This window comes from Punica granatum, chromosome 5 (assembly GCF_007655135.1).
Source record: "Punica granatum isolate Tunisia-2019 chromosome 5, ASM765513v2, whole genome shotgun sequence".
NCBI classification, from domain to species: domain Eukaryota; kingdom Viridiplantae; phylum Streptophyta; class Magnoliopsida; order Myrtales; family Lythraceae; genus Punica; species Punica granatum.
The window spans coordinates 6,914,910-6,934,835 of NC_045131.1; the positions used below are offsets into that span (position 1 = coordinate 6,914,910).

General features: G+C 39.5%; 3 protein-coding genes across 4 annotated transcripts; all 3 read left to right on the plus strand.

Annotated features, from left to right (window-relative positions):
- The first annotated feature begins 1,395 nt into the window (after positions 1–1,395).
- Positions 1,396–7,164, plus strand: LOC116207967 (acyltransferase-like protein At1g54570, chloroplastic). The gene is made up of 13 exons (XM_031541115.1): positions 1,396–1,888; positions 2,324–2,375; positions 2,530–2,585; positions 2,721–2,879; positions 2,991–3,095; positions 3,425–3,531; positions 3,623–3,744; positions 3,837–3,945; positions 5,136–5,269; positions 5,400–5,769; positions 6,008–6,121; positions 6,295–6,380; positions 6,601–7,164. The coding sequence occupies exons 1-13, from the start codon at positions 1,396–1,398 to the stop codon at positions 6,899–6,901; spliced, it is 2,208 nt and encodes a 735-aa protein (XP_031396975.1). The 3' UTR covers positions 6,902–7,164.
- An 832-nt stretch (positions 7,165–7,996) lies between these two features.
- On the plus strand, positions 7,997–11,170 carry LOC116209695 (double-stranded RNA-binding protein 2-like). Its single transcript, XM_031543432.1, is given in 4 exon segments — positions 7,997–8,195; positions 8,734–8,981; positions 9,474–9,693; positions 9,836–11,170. Coding segments are annotated over 3 exon segments (1,116 nt in total). The 5' UTR covers positions 7,997–8,195; positions 8,734–8,735; the 3' UTR covers positions 10,486–11,170.
- A 2,401-nt stretch (positions 11,171–13,571) lies between these two features.
- Positions 13,572–18,247, plus strand: LOC116209403 (probable serine/threonine-protein kinase At1g54610). Of its 2 annotated transcripts, XM_031543031.1 has the most exons (8): positions 13,572–13,756; positions 13,935–14,535; positions 15,079–15,363; positions 15,583–15,900; positions 16,589–16,816; positions 16,958–17,058; positions 17,245–17,362; positions 17,651–18,247. In XM_031543031.1, the coding sequence occupies exons 2-8, from the start codon at positions 14,176–14,178 to the stop codon at positions 17,945–17,947; spliced, it is 1,707 nt and encodes a 568-aa protein (XP_031398891.1). In that variant the 5' UTR covers positions 13,572–13,756; positions 13,935–14,175; the 3' UTR covers positions 17,948–18,247. The 2 variants fall into 2 exon arrangements, with proteins under 2 accessions (XP_031398891.1, XP_031398892.1); XM_031543032.1 differs by lacking the exon at positions 13,572–13,756 and having other exon boundaries at positions 13,817–14,535.
- Positions 18,248–19,926: the final 1,679 nt, after the last annotated feature.

Genomic DNA, 19,926 nt, shown 5'->3' on the forward strand with positions numbered 1-19,926 from the left:
GTTTGGAAATGGAGTTAAGTGCATTCCAACTATATATATATATATTTATTTAATTGAGCTGTAATAATAAGATGGATGGAGAAAATAAAAAAGTAATGATTGTGTTGCTAAATTATGGGAAAAAGTAAGAGAAAATAATGAATCATTACAATAAAGTAATGATTATATTATTGAATTGCAGAAAAAGTAATAAATAGTTGAAAGAATTTAATATTAAAAACTGAATTGAATAATAATTAACATAAAAAAAATCGAAAAACACAGAATAGACTTCATCAAGTGGACAAATGAGTATTGATTCTTTCAAGTAATTGCGAGTTCATTAATTATAGCTATCTCATTGATTTTTTTCTACCACATTAAGGCAAATTAGGCCTTGTTTGGAAATGGAGTTAAGTGCATTCCAACTATGTATATATGTATATATATTTAATTGGGTTATAATAATAAGGTGAATGGAGAAAATAAAAAGTAATGATTGTATTATTGAGTTATGGGAAAAGTGAGAAAAATAATGAATAATTACGAGAAAGTAATGATTGTGTTGTTAAATTGTTGAAAAAGTAATGAATAGTTGAGAGAATTTAGTATTAAAAATTAAATTGAATGATAGTAAATATAAAAAAAATTGAAAAAAAAATACATTTCATCAAGTGGACAAATGAGTATTGAATCACTCCAGTAATTGCAAGTTAATTAATTATAGCAATCTCATTGATTTTTTTTCTACCACATTAAGTTTAGATTAGGTCTTGTTTGGAAATGGAGTTAAGTGCATTCCAACTATGCATATATATATATATATATACATATATTTAATTGAATTGTAATAATTATGTGGAAGGAGAAAATAAAAAAGTAATGATTGTGTTGTTAAATTATGAGAAAAAGTAAGAAAAAGTAATGATTAATTACGATAAAATAATGATTGTATTGTTGAATTATGGAAAAAGTAACGAATAGTTAAGAGAATTAAGTATTAAAAATTGAATTGAATAATAATTAAGATAAAAAAATTGGAAATTAATAGACTTCATCAAGTGGACAAATGAATATTGAATCACTCGAGTAATTGTGAGTTAATTAATTATAGCAATTTCATTGATTTTTTCCTACCACAATAAGGCAGATTAGGCTTGTTCGGAAATGGAGTTAAGTGCATTCCAACTATATATACATACATAGAAGGCGTGACCCTCTTCTTGTTTCAGTTGGAGCGTTGTATGCAACTCTCTGTCTCTGTCTCTGTCTCTCTCTGGGGTGGAAGGGTCTCTCTTCCCATTAGAATCCGCTGCAGGAGGGTAGCAAAGTCCCTTCCTTTATAGGTTTCCTTTGTAGAAAGGGTAGGAAAGACTTTGGGTTGGTTTGTGGCATTATTTGCTGCAGTGTAAGCTGATGGCATCATCATTTGCCAATTTTCTCGTGTCTCCTCCATTGGTGCCGGGCTTGGAATTAGTTAGGCCTCGTCGCCGGGTCCTAGCTAGGAATGCTCCTGGCGGAGGCGACCAGGCGGTCTCATTGCTCGAGCCGGTCGCACTTAATGGGACCCCTCCTGCTCCTACTCCGGTGGCGGATAAGGAAGAAAGAAGTTTTGAGTCCGTGGTAGGAGGGAACGGGCGTTTCGGCCTGGCATTCGAGGTCGAGAAGGAAAGGTTGCCTGCAAGCAAGGAGAAGAAGGGGAAGGAACAACTGAGAAGGTTCGATGATGGTATGGGTGTGGATAAGTTGGAGATTCTGTGGGATGATGGGTATGGGAGTATGACCATTAAGGATTATCTCGATGCCTCGAAGGAGATATTGAAGCCCGATGGAGGCCCGCCCCGATGGTTTTGCCCTATTGAGTGTGGTCAGCCCTTGAAGGATTCTCCAGTCCTTTTGTTTTTGCCTGGTAATACTTGCATTCACGTTAGTATATGTCCTGGTGTCGGTTTAGAGAATTCGCGCGTTAACTTCCATCCCATTGTTGGGTACGTGAAGTGCCACGTTAAGTGGGTAGGAACTTCTGCAGTAAGAGAGGGAAAATAAGTGGGCGAATGTTGTGGTTGAGACTGGAAACGAGCAGGAGAAAACTTGATGGAATGTTAAACGGTATAAGTTGGTTCTAAAAGTTCATTAAAAACTTTTGGAGGAATGAAGTATTGATGATCGGATATTTTTTGTTTTGGCATATGAATGACAAAGTACTGATATTACTCGCTATTCAGAAGTGGTTTTTCTTTTTCGGTAATGTCATGTGGCATGTTGCAAGTAGTTAATTTGACATCTTGAAGTTCTTCAACGGCCTGCATTGTGGAAGATGGTTTACAGAACTGCTCTCGTGCAGGTCTTGATGGCATGGGAATGGGCCTCATTTTGCACCATAAAGCACTTGGGAGGTAAGTAACGTCCTGTTGTTCCCATTTTTATGAAATCCTCTGTTCTTCAAAGATGTTTATATGCTTGAGTGCTTTGTGAGGACGATTGTGAATACCCGAATCCAAATTGCTTGGTCTCAAGCAGAGGTTCTTATGCAGAATTCTCACACTGCAGGGTCTTTGAGGTCCGATGCTTGCATATTCCTGTTCAAGATCGGACACCCTTTGAAGGTCCGAAACCTTCAAACACTATATATCATAGGTTGAATGATGTTGAGTTGTCTCTATATTTGCATCATGTGTTCAAGGTTGAATACCCCTATGCCATTATTTTGGTTTCAGTCCGATGAATCCTTTTTACTGCAGGGCTCATGAAGCTAGTCGAGGAGACTGTGAGACTTGAGCATGCTACTTCTCCAAAGAAGCCCATCTATCTGGTCGGGGATTCCTTTGGAGGATGCCTTGCTCTTGCTGTCGCTTCTCGTAACCCTTCCATTGACCTGGTAGTAATACTCGCCAATCCAGGTTAGTTTCTCAGTTCAATTTTTCAGTTTCTAAATCAAATTAAATTAGCAAAACACAATTAAGAATTATTAGTTTTACGAGAAGATTTAAATCACTTTTGTTTTATTTTAGCTACGTCATTTGGGCGGTCGCAGCTGCAACCTCTGTTGCCTGTGTTGGAGGCTTTGCCCGATGAGCTCCACTTCACCATTCCCTATCTCCTTAGCTTTGTAATGGGTAAGTTCTTGCCTGCCGTGGACTGACTGCACCTAGGGATGGACTGAGGGGGGGACTGAGGGGGGGACGGTCGCTCCCCTTAAAAATTTGACGTTATAAAGAAATTTATATATTATATATAGTCTTTTTTTATGAAAATCATTCTATTCGCCCTCTTAAATCGGGAGCATTATCATTTTATGCTCCCCTCAAAGAGTTCACCTCCCTCAATCAAAATCCTGGGTCCATCCTTGACTGCACTCAAGCTCTTTTCCATTAAAACCATGCAATTTCTTATGCTAAAGATTTTGTTTGTTAATTCTTACTATTGTTGCTTGTTGTGACATAAGGTGATCCCATGAAGATGGCAATGGTCAACATAGATGATAAAATTCCCCCTAGACTTCAACTGGAACAGTTATCAGGCAATCTCACCGCTTTATTGCCCCGACTCTCTGTAAGAAACGTTGGATTTGTTTGGAACTAGTTTCTTTCTCTTTTTTCTTTTGGTGTTTTTGAATTCGTGATTCGTTCAATGTCTATGTCAGACGCTAAGTGGCATCATACCCAAAGGAACTCTTCTCTGGAAACTCAATTTGTTTAAGTCAGCTGCTTCTTATGCTAATTCTCGACTTCATGCCATCAGAGCCGAAGTTCTCGTGCTTACTAGGTAATACTGATCTCTCTTATTTTTTACCTCAACGTCATTTATTTTCTATTGCTTTCCACATGCTGGTAGTATTGTGACACATCTTTCTTCAGTGGGAAGGATAACATGATTCCGAGTAGGGAAGAAGGTCAGCGGCTTGTAAAATCAATACGAAACTGTAGAGTTCGGCACTTTAAAGACAATGGACATACTCTCTTAATGGTAAATGTTAATTTGAGTTAAATGCATTTTGCCTCCCAATCTTTAGGCCTAGTGGCAAAGTGCCCCCCGACCTTAAAAATTTTACACTATACCACATGACCTATTTAAAAATAAACAAAGTGCTCCTACAATTGCCTTTCCGATCAGTTTTCCAGCCAAATCTAAATAAATAATAAAATGAGTAGAAAAAGAAGGAGAACGTCAAAGAGAAAAAGCTGCGAGTAACAGAAGGAGCGGTCATCGCCTGCCGCCCGACCACCATCACCAAGGGAAAATCATCGGACGCCTCTCATGCCACCAGTGACCTCACACTCCCCCTTCTCTCCCAAAATTGCACTCTTTATCACCCCCTCACCCCCTCGACATAGATTTACAAGCCCACTAATTTATGAACTCAGGAGTTCAAAAACCAATTGCAAACAACAATACTGCGGTGCAGATTCATAAGCCATTAACCACCACATGACTGTTCTAGGGTTCCACGATAATTAACATGACGGATTGGTGGAGCAATGACCGATATTTCCAAAGGAAAAGAAACATATAAAATCACACTTCTTGGAATTATTGTAATACCCATCAGACAAGATGACGACGACAGTGGAGAAGAAGGACAACCAGAAAATGGATTGAAACAAGTAATGTTGGGGGAAACAACAGGGCGAACAACAAAATTTTGCTTATTGGGAGGTTAACAGAGTTATGAATTTTCAGAGCTCTCTTTCATCCTCCTCAAGAGAGAGATCTAAGGGGAGCAGATAAGTGTCCGAGAACTTGCCCTGGGCCGTGGTGGATGGGCGGCAGCAACCACCATCCCCTTCTATCCCTCATCTCCCTCTCTCCCTCTCCGATGTCATGGTTTTATTTCTTCTAATTTTTTATTATATATATTTAATTTTTAAAAATTATTTTCTAAAATCCGAAACTAATTATTTTTTGGCCGGAAAACTGATCGGAAAGACAATCGGAGGAGCACTTTGTTTATTTTTAAAAAGGTCAGGTGGTGTAGTGCAAAATTTTTAAAGTCGGGGGGCACTTCGCCACTAGGCCTAAAGATTGGGGGGCAAAATGCATTTTACTCATGTTAATTTAGTTCATCTTCATGTAAAATGACCTATCTTATTTTTTCTTTTGTTCGGCGATAGCCGAGTACCTGTCTGTTTGACAATGTCTTTGCTCTGTTATAACAGGAAGAAGGCATTAACTTGCTGACAGTCATTAAAGGTACTCGCACATACCGGCGGTCAAGGAGGCACGATGACATCTCTGATTTCCTCCCCCCCAGTATGTGGGAATTCAAAACCGGATTCGAGCAGATCATCGGGTAATAACTCAGCAGGACAATGCTGTGGTAGTTTTCTTCTATTCCTGTCATCACATGTCTCTGCAAACATTAGTTGCATCATGCTGTCAATCAAAATTGACTGACATCCTAAGTCAAAATGAAATTGCAGGTTATTGCGTTATGCTTGTAGTTCTGTACTCTACTCGACTTTAGAGGACGGGACGATTGTGAAAGGTCTATCAGGGGTCCCATCAAAAGGTCCAGTGTTGTTAGTGGGTTATCATATGTTAATGGGCTTTGAGCTCTATTCTCTGGTTGAAGAATTTCTACGGGAGAAGAACGTTCTCGTGAGGGGTGTGGCCCATCCGGAGCTGTTCATGGGGAATGTGGATAGCCCAACTTCAGAATTTTCCTTGCCCGATTGGTTTAAAGTTTTTGGAGCTGTCCCTGTGACAGCGAGTAACCTCTACAAATTGCTCGCGACGAACTCTCATGCTCTACTTTACCCCGGTGGTGCGCGCGAGGCTCTCCATTATAAGGTTTGTTGAGTATTTCTTTTGGTTACTGTTAAGCATCCGAGGTCTCTAGAAAGCTGAAACTGCTTGGAATTGAAATAACGCTAGCAGAATCGATTAGCCAAGATATATCAGAATAAAATGTATTCAGGACAGAATGTTTCTTCTCAGAGAATTGCCTTACCGTGTTGCTTCTGTAGCAATTTGTGCTGTTTACTGAATTGATTTTCGACATCATTTATTAGTTTTCTGACATATGCAGGGTGAAGAGTACAAGGTTATATGGCCTGATCAACCAGAATTTGTGAGAATGGCTGCTCGATTCGGGGCCACTATTGTACCATTCGGAGCTGTTGGGGAGGATGACATCGTAGAAGTAAGCTTGCTCTGCTGCTTATTTTGTTGTTAAATTTGCTCGTCTTGAATGACCCCTTGGTATGAAATGGACTAGTTTTCAGACTCTGAGGAGCTTCTTTATCCCGAGTTAGACGTTCAGGTCAATATCTAATTATTCTGGTGGTTGATGCCCTCGTACTTTTGAATTTGCAGTATGTCCTTGATTACAACGATATGATGAAGATTCCTTTTCTTAACGACTACATCAGGGAATTCAATCAGAAGACAATAAGAATGAGGTATGGATCTTATAATTGTTCTGTTTGAATAGCAAATATGACTTGCCCGCATTTACGGTCGAGGCACGGATTTGTAGATCGGAAAGCTGGGCCAATGGAACCAATTTATGTCCCTTGCTTACCCTTTTCAATTAGTTTCATCATATGTTCATTGACATACATCTCGAGTGCATATACCTAGGTCCTATTCGTCTGACATGACAATATACCTTGATCACAGGGACAGTGGGAGTGGTGAAGTAGCTAACCAGCCGCTTTTCCTTCCGGGGATTTTGCCAAAAGTACCAGGAAGGATGTACTATTTGTTCGGGAAGCCCATTGAGACTGGTGGAAAAGAGAAAATACTCATGGACAAGAAGAACGCCTCTGAGCTCTACTTGCAGATAAAGTCCGAAGTCGAACGTGGAATGGCTTACTTGCTCAAGAAGCGAAAGGAGGATCCTTACAGAAACATATTTGATCGAGTCACTTATCGGGTCCTCCATTCTCCAAGCAATGAGATCCCAGGATTCAAGCCATGAACAAGGGTAACCCATCGAATATACAAATATTAATTAGACGAGACAGCATTTCTTTTGCAACAGGTAAACAGGCATTCATAGTGGAAATACGTAAAGGTTGGGTGTTGTACATCATTTTTACGGGAATTTTGTCTTTAGAAATGAGTCGCTCTTTGGCCTTTTACTCCAATAGCTTTCCCGATTTCTTTCTGTACTCTGTATTTCTCGGATTTTACATGTAAGATCGTTGAAGATAACAATGATTTAATCTTCGAAGTTGTATCCTATGAGACATCAGTTAGGGTCTACGTATACAAAGAGAAAGCTCAGGCTAACTCCACAACATTCAATCAATTGCCACTAACAGTCAGCTCGTCGGGCAGTCGAGTTTCCACGATCGCACCTGTTAAAACTCAAAAATCAGTGACAAGCTTGGTGTCAATTCTTAGAAATCAATCGACCCTTAGATTCGAGGCCGATAACGCTGTAGTGCTCTAGCTGGTGTCAATTCTTAGAAATCAATCGACCCTTAGATTCGAGGCCGATAACGTTGTAGTGCTCTAGCAGCTGTTCTGAATTCACAGTCCTCTGATTATTACCCAGAAAAGAGAGCTATCCGGTTGACATAGTTCATCACTTTAATTGTGTGTTAAGCGCAGATTGTCTATGCAAATCTTGGGATAAACATATTCTGCGTAGGGAGCCGGAAAGCGCAATGTATGAGAACATAACATGCGATCTAGAAACTATCTCCAATCACTAATGTACTTGTTTGTGATCGATCATATGCAAAAGACATAAAAGTTCTCCCTTGATAAGGGGAGCAAGGGGTCACGAACCGTTCGAGTATAACGGACGGGTCACCGGCCCTGATATAATCTCAACTGCACCAACTTCAGAGAAGTCGAAGTACAATGAGCTAAACTCGTTGTTTCTTAAAAGTAATAAAATAAAATGAAAATATATGAGAGAAAAATGACACACTCCAATCTCTTTCAACGTAAACTTCGCTCGTGTCAGCTCTCACTTTAATAAAATGCGCTCTTTTTTTTTCTCAATTATTATTTTTCTCTTATTAGTAATTAATTAATTATGATTATTATTATTATAATTTTTCCTTCCTTTCTTCCTACTCGCCTTGTTCTCTGCTCAATACACCAACGCGTAGGGAGCGAGCTCGTAACAATGGCGTGAAGGAACTGCAAAACCCTCTCTCTTGCCTGCTGACACAACCTTTCAAATTTCCCTCGCTCTCTCTCACCTTCTCCGCCACTCTACCGGCAGTTCCTAGGCGCCAAGCGCGGCATCAAGACAGGTAGCTTCCTCCTCTTGTCTTGGCGGTTCCGGGATGTCCAGATCGCCCCGTGCTCGATACCGATTATCTGACTCGCTACTCAGTCAAATCATCCCAGTTGATTAAGCAGTTTTCTTCGTTCAGTTTGATCGTTTTCAGCCTCCAGTGGGCTTCCCGCTTTGCTCTGTAGGGAACCAATTGAGAAAGATATCAGGATTATGATCATTCGTGACACGAGTAATTTGCTTGATTGAAGTGTGTGGCCATGGCGAGTCCGCGAACATGAATAAGTCATTCAATATTTATTTATATTTTGCGGATTCTGAGCAATGATGGTCGAATCAGTGGTCTTCAACTGTCATCTTTGTATTTTCTTTGCCACCAAGCATAATACATGGGGAGGGGAGTTTTTGTATTATATGTGATTTTTGTATGAATTATGGAGTTTCAGATGTAAATGGGAGACTGCTAGCATAATTCTATACCAAGGATCGCGACGATCCACTTTAGTCCCTTTTCGTCATCGTTCGGTTTGCTGATTTGTTCTCATGCCAAATAGGTATGTATAAAAACCAATTGCAAGAGTTGGCTCAACGAAGCTGCTTCAACCTGCCATCATATTCGTGCATCAGGGAAGGGCCCGATCACGCCCCTTACTTTAAAGCTATTGTCAACTTCAATGGGGAGACTTTTGAAAGCCCGTCGTTTTGTTCTACTCTTAGACAGGCGGAACATGCTGCAGCAGAGGTGGCATTGAACGCCCTTGCTTTGAGGGGTCCTTCGAAAGCATTGGCTGCTCGAGTTTTGGTAATTCGCCAAATGCTAGCTTTTTTTGCCTTTCCTGCCATATAGATTCATGCTCATCTCTTCATCTGAAATTTCTTGATTATCCTTTCATTTGTTGATAGCTTCTCCTGTTAATTTGCATCAGTAAGGCTCTTTCACTGTGCAAGACTTTTGCAGTACCAAGTTGCCTTTAATCCTAGTAGTGAGCACCAAAGCGATGTTTGTAAATGTATAGCAGGAATCGTTGTTTCTCTTGGTATCGGCAATTGACTGTCTCGCGTGTATGATAGTTTGAAAGTCTCCATTAAAGATGAAGATGAATGAAAATAACTATGGTTACTCGTATACGAGAAATCTGATTTATGGTTTTTTTCTTTGAGGAATTCTTGTAAATGTCTCCTGTCCTCTTTTGAGAAGATGGATTTACATTTCCAGTCCGGGAGACTTTATACGTCTAATGGGCATCAAAGGTCTAAGATATTGTTTCTTTGAATTTCGTTTAATGCTGGACAGGATGAAACAGGAGTTTATAAAAATTTGCTTCAGGAGACTGCTCACCGGGCAGGACTGAAACTTCCTGTTTATACCACCGTTCGATCTGGGCCAGGCCATGTTCCCATTTTCTCATGCACAGTTGAGCTCGCTGGAATGAGCTTTATGGGGCAGCCCGCTAGAACCAAGAAACAAGCTCAGAAAAATGCAGCCATGGCTGCTTGGTCTGCCTTGAGAAAAGGTATGTCTTTCTACTTTGACCCTTCCTTTCTTCTTTTCACTCTCATCTTTCTTCGCCTCCTTCCAGGCAAAAAGTCAACGTCCATAGGACTAAACATAATAATCTCAGCAGAGAATTAAGCTACCTTTGTTGTATGGTGTAGTGACTCAATACTGGTCAACTTCCTTTAGTTCTACATCTCCAGCATTGGAGTCTAAAGGCAAGGAAGAGCAGGACCGAGTTACTATCGCTCGCTTTCTTGCAAATTTACGGCCAGCTGAATAAAAAAGCGTGGAAAACCAGCAACCAGAACTTAGGCCACATGTTGGACGTGTTCTACCTGCGAGAAGCCTCTACCCAGTTCAATGTCAAGGCTGGGGATACTCGGGTTTTTCGCCTGAAATATTACTGTATCAACTGTGGGAGCAAGAAAAATTACTACGGCAGCACCAGCATCAGATGATGATGTTACCATTTCTTCCATCTATTAGACCTCATCCACAGGGCTTGCTGTTCATGCATTCCATGCTTAGCTCAGAAAACTTTCAATATCTTCCAGCAGGGCAGCTACGTCCTGATCCAGATGAAGCCAGAATTGCAATTGCCACATCCGGTCCTCCATTGTGCTTATCCAATCAATTCATTACTGATCCAGTGTGCAACAGATCCAGAGTGACTATCCAAGAGCTTCCCAATGAAAAAGCTCAAGAGTCGCGTGATTTCTCTCCAGCAGCTTCTTCAGGTGGTGAATCACGAATCTCAGTAGCGAATGATGGGAATGAAAATCAGGAGGACTATGAGATCAGATGCTGAAAGGTTTCCAAGGAAGGAAGCCCAACTTGGAGACTTAATCCGAAGTCCTCAACCCGGAGGTCTTCTTCCCAAATCTTTCATAGACTTGACACGTCCTCATATATCAGGGCCCAAGATCTTAGTGGGGTGAGTCAAATCAGATGCTTCAGACCGCCTTCACATTCCGTAGATCCTATGATAATGGGATCAGTTGGCTGGGCGCATTTTTCTGGTCCTAGACCCCAGGTTCATCCCCACCAAACGCCTGCCCCTCCAAGATTGAAAACGGGAATGAGTTCATCTTCAGCTGGACTAATGCCTGAAGGAACAATGGGCATCCATAGTGCTCGATCCAGTTTCTTGGCACCACCTGTACGAATCCGTTCTGTTGTTCCGGTCTGTTCAGCTCCTCCTCCTTCAGGAAGAACACCATTTCCCGGAACCGAGAGCTTGTTGAGGACCCAGAGAACTGAAAAAAAGCAGTATTTGAAGTAGAACTCACGAGCTCTAAAGCTAGGTGAGCTCCATTGATGAAAATTAGATAGATTCTGATAGAACACACTCGTTAGATTTGTTGCTAGTCTTGGTAGTCATAGTCAATTTTTGTCGGAGCGATGGTGCTTCTACACGAATATTGCAGGAAAAAGTTAATCGATATTCCTAATAAACCTCGAAAAATAAATAATGACATATTGGTTGTTGATGATATGCCCTCTTATTTCATAAATGTATGCTTGTGCTTTTCTGGTCCATATGGTCGAATATTCGTAGGTGATCTTACTCTTCTCATCATTAGTGAAGGAAGACCCTGTAATGAGATCGCAAGGACCGATTGATTGGTAGTTTTCATAAACAATAGGATTGTAATGGCTTTTCCTTAACACACCCTCGTGACGAAGGAGAGCAGATTGTTGGTTTATACTTTATTGGTTCAGTGCAATGAACACAGCGCAGGGTATCATCATCTTGTTGTAGGCCTTTTCCTAGCTAATGGTGGTCTGGCTTCCGGATAGGTAGGGTCCTTCGGAAATAGTTCATGTGGAATCCACGAGAAAAGAACCGCGGTTTTCCCGCTCATGTCCCGGTCGAGAGCTGGGCAAGAAAAAGGGAGGCTGGTTTCGGTTAGTCCCTTTTATGTCAATTAAATGGGCTGTTTGGCCCATGACTAGTCTATTACCTGTCGAAGTCCCTTCTCAATCTCGAATGATAGCATAGCTCTCAATTACAAAAGCTGATTTTTTTCCCCACCTTTCTTTGCACTTCTTTTTGTTTCTTTTTTTTTCCTGAAAATAATTCATATTTTATAGAGTTATTAAGGTCATTTCCATAATTATCGTGATTGCTAACATATTTTTTTTTTATCTATTACTATTATCTATTATTTCTATAATGAAGTAAGAGACTCCCTCACGTGGAAATTTACAGTAATATCTTTCAAATATTTTCAAGAAATCAAATATGTGAAAAAATAATCCAAATTTTGAATAATAAAATAGATAAAAATAGAAAAAATATCAGCAGCTAGAAAAACCTCTATTCGCCATGACAAGAAGTATCCAAGTCATCAATTAGAGAAACTGCCAAGTTCTTCCACGGTCTATTGAAAAGGGAAAAAAAAAAAAAAAGAAGAAGCCTACCTGCAATATAAGTTAAGCAAATATTGCCATGAAAAAAATATATATTTAATCACTAAAAGAAGGATATCCTAAACGGCAAGGAAAGAAAATTGTTCGGTGAAAAAATAAAGTTACGAGTAACTTTCACTATGGCATGAACATAAAGATCTCTATGGTCTTAATAGTGACGGTTTTCTAGTCATTATATTTTTTTCCCTATGTTTCGAGGAAAAAAGAAACCTCTTTACTCTTTAGTCTTACTTTCACTTTTTTTTTTAAATTGTGAATGTAATAATTCAAATTAATAAATTAGACTAAATTGCGATTATGATTATAATTAAACATAAATAATTACGCTATTTTTTCTCTTCCATTCTCCATTTTCCTTTCTTTTTTCATCTGCTACCTCTACGTGTTGTCTTTCCTTTTTTTCTTTTTAACTATATATCTATAATTAACTATATTAAAAGAAATTTTTATTGTTTGATAACATATCGAACTCGATGCATTGATTTCAAACTTGATTGAGAGTTTCAATTCTGTTAATATTTTTGGTTTGCGCATAACGGCGTTGTATTTGTCTAATATATAATAAATAGAAAATACGACATCAAATTCTTTTTCTTTGGTGGAAAAGTTAAAGCTGATAAAGTTGATTTGATCAGCATGGCTTATGGAACTATTAAAATCCCAAACTCTATCGTTTCTCTGTACCTTCTCTTTCTTCTGGATGACCTGTCCCTTATTTATTTCCAATTGAATTTTCTAAAATATGGGAGAAAGAAATGCCCATGTCTGGATATTTACAAAAAAAAAAGAGCCTAATCCATACTAACTATTCGGTGGGAATTCTTTTTCTTAAATCAATATTTTCACGTTTTACAGCCGATTATTAAATTATCATGATTACTATAATGTTAAGATTGCTTCATGAATAGCTTGACGCAATCGGACGCTTTCGCATTCAACACGGGCACGATTTTATTTCTTATGTGTGAAGAATTGCTACATGGTCATCAATCGCGGAAATAAAGCAAGAAAGGAAGACAACAAAAAATAAGGAAATAATTATCATAAAAGTAAAAGGAGAAAAACAACGGAGAAAAAAAGGACAAAGGAATATTTATACAATAGACAAAAACAGAGAATTTTCCCGTCTATTAAGGAAATAAATAAATAAAATTAACCACGAGATTCATAGGGCAAAAATCGCACTGTCAGTGAGCGAATTTTATTTGCAGCTGTAGCATGAGGATTTAAAATCACTTTGAAATCGGTCATGCCGATGAGAGCGAGATTAGTGTCAGTCAATAGAGTGAAGGGACAAGTAATTAGAAATATAGGATAAAAAAAAATCTGTGTGGGGGAATTATTAATTATTAATGAGGAAAGTAGAGAGAGAGAGAGAGTCGGGTGATGTTTGACTTGCCAAGACAAACTGAGGGACAGCTTATAATTGGGAGTTAGCGGCGATCTGCTACTGCTTCCTTCTGCCTCTTCTGCTTCTGCTTCCTTCCTCCCCTTGTCTGTTTCCTTTCCTCCTTTTCCCTTCTTCCCGTGTAAATTACAGACAGCTCCTGTGCCCACTGTCGTCCTCAGACAGCGGTGTAACGAGACCCCCCCCCCCCCCCCCCCCCCCCCCCCCCCCCCCCGTTCTCGGCCCAGATTCGGTTCAAGTATGTCTCCCCCCTCCCCCTACCTCTCCCTGTCTCGATTCAAGATTGTTCAGCTTTTCTTCTTTTTCCTGTTTCTGAGATTGCATCTTGTGTTTGTTATCATCTATCACTGATGAGATTCCCCTTTTGGGTTGCTGATTTCGGGCTCAATTTCTTTCATTTTCTGTGTTTCGTGCAGTAGGCCGATCGACCCCTGATTCTGAAGGCTTGAGCTCTGATCGGTGAGCTCACGTGGGTGTGCCCGCCCCAGCTGGCGAAATTGTAGCTTGCTGGTGCCCGGCACCTCGCGACTCTGCGTATTTTTGTTGGGATTCTTCAGTTTTACAGATACAGTTGTTGGAGCATATGAGTGGGGGCGTGTGTTGGGTGCATTTGTGAAGGATTGGGCTGAGAGATATGAGAGTAATTAGGCTGTGGAAATGGGGTGTGTGCTTGGTAAAGGGTCATCGCAGCCCGGCGTGAGCTCCGAGCCCAAAAACCCGAGGGTTGAGTCCGGTAAAAGCGAAGTTGCTGCTGCCAGGGTAGAAACTACTGGTAACAGCAGACTTGAAGAGGTTCGGGAAAGTGAGGCCGAAAAGGAGGAGAAGGTTGAAGGTGGCCAGAAATCACGAGAGTCCAGGCGGCGGTCAAGACAGAACCCTAGGCCGCGGAATGTGCCAAAGCAATCCCGTGCGGAGCAGGTGGCTGCTGGGTGGCCCCCCTGGCTCACTGATATATGTGGGGAGGCACTCAGCGGGTGGGTTCCCCGGCGGGCAAACACTTTTGAGAAGATTGATAAGGTTGGTACTGTTTCCTCATGCTGCTGCAATTCATTTGTCTCAAAGATTTTGTCTTGAATGATCAAAGTGTAGGTTACTAGGTTTATCGCGTCGATTTCGAGCATCATTAAACCGTGATTCCATCGATTAATCTACATATGTTCTGTGCATATTTTTGAAATTGTGATTCTAGATGGAATGTTTTAAAAGCTTGGACATTCAATGTTGTCAGTCTAAACAAGTACAGTGAAAAAACACTACTTCATGGGCAAGCTGTCAGACTTGGAACAAGATGGAAGAAATTCACATGACAAATACTCAAGGATAAAGGGTTGTGTTAATTTATTGCCAATACCTGTGCTTCAATGCCATATAATGCAACTAACTTTCTGGAAAGTTTATACCCATAGAGAACTGCATGGCAACGTATATAAAGCACGGTTTAACACTTTTCATAAGTTTTATTTTATCTCAAACTTTTGTGTTCCTTCGTGTTTTATAACTTTACGTTAAAAGTCCTTTTAATGTCTACTCACTGATTATTCTTTTTATTTACCATGTTAGATTGGGCAAGGGACATATAGTAATGTCTACAAGGCAAAGGATACATTGACAGGTAAAATTGTGGCATTGAAAAAGGTTCGGTTTGACAATTTGGAGCCCGAGAGCGTAAGGTTTATGGCAAGAGAGATACACATATTGCGGCATCTGGATCATCCCAATGTGGTAAAGCTGCAGGGTTTGGTGACTTCTAGAATGTCCTGCAGTTTGTACTTGGTTTTCGAGTACATGGTCCATGATCTGGCGGGACTTGCTGCAACCCCTGAAATCAAGTTCACAGAGCCTCAGGTTTATCCTTCATTACCTCTTTGAAAAGTCATGTTGGGATTGTTCAGAAGGAAGGTTTGGTATTGTTTTCAGTTATCATACCTTCAGATAATTCTACCTTCTTTCCTGCAGTTTTGAGTTTCTGTTTTCAGAAAGGTCTCCATAACAAATTGCGGCCATATATACTTCTTCAAAGTTCAATCTTTATAGTTAATAATTTAATACCTTTTTGTGTTGCAGGTCAAATGCTACATGCATCAACTGCTCTCTGGGCTTGAGCATTGTCACAATCGTCGAGTTCTCCACCGTGACGTCAAAGGGTCTAATCTTTTGATCGATGAAGAAGGAATCCTCAAGATTGCTGATTTCGGGTTAGCCTCCTTCTTTGACCCTGACAGGAAGCAGAGAATGACCAGTCGGGTTGTGACTCTATGGTATCGGCCCCCCGAGCTTTTGCTGGGGGCCACTGAGTATGGAGTTGGTGTAGATCTCTGGAGTGCAGGTTGCATCTTAGCTGAGTTGTTGGCTGGGAAGCCTATCATGCCTGGTCGAAATGAGGTAAATATGATCCCTTGTTTAGTCGGCCGGAATAGAAGCTTGGTAACGTTGAACATGCTCTCAACTTCAACCAATGTATAATATTGCCTGAGCTTACTGATAACTAGTTCTGTCTTATGTGTCATCGCCAACTGTCTCAGTGTATTTTTTAGTTAGTAAATGTTTAAGCCTCCCCAATGGCCCAGTCACTCATTTTGAAATTGAGTTAATTCAGCCATGAAAATTTTCTTTTTCTAGTTAAATTCGGCCACAAAGATTTTTGGCTATGGATGCCTTTGGAGAAAGGTTTCCATTTTCTGCTTTCTTGCATGAAAAATGTGTTTTAATTCTTTTTTCCTTCCAGCATAAAGATCTGAGATTTCACGTTTTCATTGAAAAATGTCTGCCGAGGTGCAAGGCAAAGTAAAGTGGAAAACTAGGACAGTTTTCGTGCTTCCAATTTTGGCGAATTTGTTTTTTATTTGCATGTTTTTGTGATCACCCCGATATCTTTTTGTTCCTATAGTTCTTCAAAAGGATTGAAATTGTTTAAATGCACCCAAACAATGAGTGTTATGGGTACCAAAATCAACTGGACGATTCCACATTTGACCACCATAAACCCAGGATGCATCAAGAATGTTTATGAAGAGCGCATGATGATGTCAAGCCGAACTTTAACTGATCAGTGAATCCTTTTGTTGTTCAGATAGAGCAACTTCACAGGATATACAAATTATGCGGGTCACCTTCTGATGAGTATTGGAAGAAGTATAAGTTGCACAATGCAACAGTAATAAAGCCTCGAGAACCTTACAGAAGACGCATAAGGGAGACCTTTAAAGACTTCCCCCCTTCATCGTTGCCTCTAATTGAAACCCTGCTTGCCATCGACCCAGCGGAACGAGGGACGGCCACTGATGCATTACAGAGCGAAGTGAGTGCCTTCATGATATCTGGTTTCATGATAAGTTCATTAACATTTGCTATTTATACCCGCATATCTTTTGATTTGTGTATGTTGTTTATAATTGTATTTGAGAAGATGTTTCACATGTTGCTTTTGTTCACAATGCAGTTCTTCAAAACTGAACCGCTTGCTTGTGATCCATCGAGCCTTCCAAAATATCCCCCGACTAAGGAAATGGATGCCCGAAGACGAGATGATGAAGTTCGAAGGTATTAAAGGCCTGGTTATCTTCTGATTGATTGATTTGCTAAAATGGGATTACCTGATTTCTGATGTAATTGGGTTCTACATGGTCTATTTCTCGTAGCCTCAATTTATGTAGAGCTCAATACTTGGTTAGTTATGCTCTATTGCTTGATCAAATCTTAAGTATCAACCTTTTCTAATGTTTGAAGGTCAAGAGCTGCTAACAAAGCCGAAGGAGAAGGTGTGAGGAAAAAACACCCTCGGGATCGGCGTGTTAGGGCTTATCCAGCTCCAGATGCCAACGCTGAGCTTCCACATAATATTGATGTACTCTCTATAAACTCGCCTTTCAATATTGTTTTTCCTGTCTGCTCATTCGAAGCATTTCTTCTGAAGTTTATATGCATCGATTGGTAAAAGATAAATTGTTTGGGTCTGTTTGGTATGATGGGAAATAACACGGTTATACAATAAAATCATATTATAGCATTGGAAACAGCCTTAGCTTATTACACGGCATTTTTTTTTTGTTTTAATTTGGCGGCATTCCAATTCCATTGTACCAAACGTGGAAGCGGTGTCGGCTGTTACTAATGTTTCTTTGTCCTGAAGCAGAGGAGGAGAATGATTTCCCATGGTAATGCAAAGAGCAAGAGCGAGAAGTTCCCTCCTCCCCATGAGGACGGAGCTCTGGGCTTCCCACTGGGCGCCTCCCACCGCATTGATCCCTCAGCTATTCCTCATGACATTCCTTTCAGCTCCACTTCGTTATCTTACTCTAAGGAGCTGACCCAGACTTGGTCGGGCCCATTGGTGGAACCCAGCAACTCCGGTGGCCCGAAGAAGAAGAAGCAAACCACAGGTAAAGCCCGGGAGCCTTCAAAATTATCATTAGGAGCCTCTAAACGGTGATACTCAGGGTCAGTTCCTGGTTCACTAGAGTTCATAGCTGGAGGGAAATTGAGCTCGATTCACATTCGTTCCGCTCCCAGCGCATTGTTTTCTTTCGAAGAGGATTAATATTACGTTTTCAATGCAAATCTTTCTTTTTCCCGTCTGTTTGGATGGTTGGAAGTTATCTTCTTTCTTGCTGTATAAATTCTTTTTTGGGCAAAACGTATAAATTGTTCCTTCTTTGATATTCAGATCTATACTGCCTTTACATTGTGAAAAGACCTTCAATTACAATATACGGCCTCATTTGTTTCTTCCTGTCTCCCTGTTCTGTACTTGTCTTACTGCTCAGCATTTCTCATATAAAACGTTGAAGCTTCACAAACATTAATAGATTCTTGAGGCCGAGGCCAAGGCGAAGGCGTTGATTAATATGCATTTTTCAGTCCTTCTCTAAGCTCACAGTATCGAATAGTTCCGACTCGAGCAGAAAGAAAACTCTGCTTTCAACTCGATGGTTTCCGCATCCGGTACAATATGAATGATTAATTCGCAAGATGCTTTGCTTCTCTGTTCTTCAACTTTTTTCTTTGGTAAATTTTTTCCTTCCAGGATGTAACAAAATTGCAATTTTTTTATTTTTGGCAATGTCACATACTGATACCGATGAACCCTTTTTTTCCCCCCATTCCAAGAGATTCAAAATTTTGATAAAAATCATTTAATTTCTTGCCCACTTTATCGATCAATTAAGTGGTACATACTATTAAAGGGAAATCCAAAATTATTTTTCAATTTCTCAGTTCATGTAAAGTGCCTTCGGTATTAACAGCTTCACACTACAAAAATTATTGTTTCTTGACGTCGGGAAAAATAATGCTTAGTATGTTCACAGAAAAAAAAAATGCTTAGCATTTGAAACTCAATGTAGCAAAAATCGTATGAATCTCTTCCTCAATGTCCTTTAAGTGCATTCCCTCTTTGTCGGTTCCAATCCATGGCCCGACCTCCCGTCCATGAACTGTACATACCGCACCTAACTCTATGCCATGGGTAGAAAGGCATATTTATTGTCGAAGACCAAAAGGGACTTGGTTCGGTCCGGAAAGTCATCAGTACTTGTTTTTAGTATTAAACCGTCGTGCTATTTGCAGGGAAACGACTAATTTTAATTTTGGCATGGAAAAAAGAAGAAAAAGGAAAGAAGTTAAAATTTAAGAAAATCTATATCCATATATTTATATGTATAAATATATATATAATAATAACGTTTCAAACTAAATTCTTACGCCGCCACATATTCAAGAATATAAATGAAAATATCTTGTGTTGTCGCATCATATTTAGATCAAGATATTTATTGAGGAAATATTTTTATATACTTAGTTCTAATTGAATATATTCATAATATTTCTTATTTAATTATCATGCAGTAGAATATATAGCATATATATATATATATATATATAGCCCGACTGAATCTGCATAATTTACACACAAGGTAATAATAAAAGGTAGATTATCTAGATTAATACATGCACTGCCCAACAAAATATATTTATCCTATATATTTTTATCTAGATTATAGGGGTTTTTATCCTATATATTTCATAATTTCACATTTTTTTCAAATCTATCATATACTTTTAAAATTATCAAAAATTTATCGTGATTTATATTTTTTTCAAATATGTCCCGACGTTATATTTTTTGTTAATGAAACGTAAGTAGGCTCCAAATCTATCTCATGATTTTAATTTTTTTCTCAAATCTATCAACTGTTTAAATTTTTTCTCAAATCTATTTTATGGTTTTAATTTTTTTCTTAAATCTATTCCGGGTAAAGGGTCACAGTGGCAAAATCCTTAAATGTTGATGGAAGATAAAATCGCGGATAGATTTGGAAAAAAAATGTAAATCATGGATATTTTTGATAATTTTAAGGGTTTATTGCACTATATAGCCCAATATTGACAAATATTCTTAAATCTATCACA

Coding starts and splice junctions, on each gene's coding strand:
- LOC116207967 (XM_031541115.1), top strand. CDS start 1,396: ATGGCATCATCATTTGCCAATTTTCTCGTGTCTCCTCCATTGGTGCCG. Junction 2,586..2,720: donor AGATCGGACACCCTTTGAAG/GTCCGAAACCTT, acceptor TTTTTACTGCAG/GGCTCATGAAGCTAGTCGAG. Junction 5,770..6,007: donor GCGAGGCTCTCCATTATAAG/GTTTGTTGAGTA, acceptor TGACATATGCAG/GGTGAAGAGTACAAGGTTAT.
- LOC116209403 (XM_031543031.1), top strand. CDS start 14,176: ATGGGGTGTGTGCTTGGTAAAGGGTCATCGCAGCCCGGCGTGAGCTCC. Junction 15,364..15,582: donor TCAAGTTCACAGAGCCTCAG/GTTTATCCTTCA, acceptor TTTGTGTTGCAG/GTCAAATGCTACATGCATCA. Junction 16,817..16,957: donor CTGATGCATTACAGAGCGAA/GTGAGTGCCTTC, acceptor TTCACAATGCAG/TTCTTCAAAACTGAACCGCT.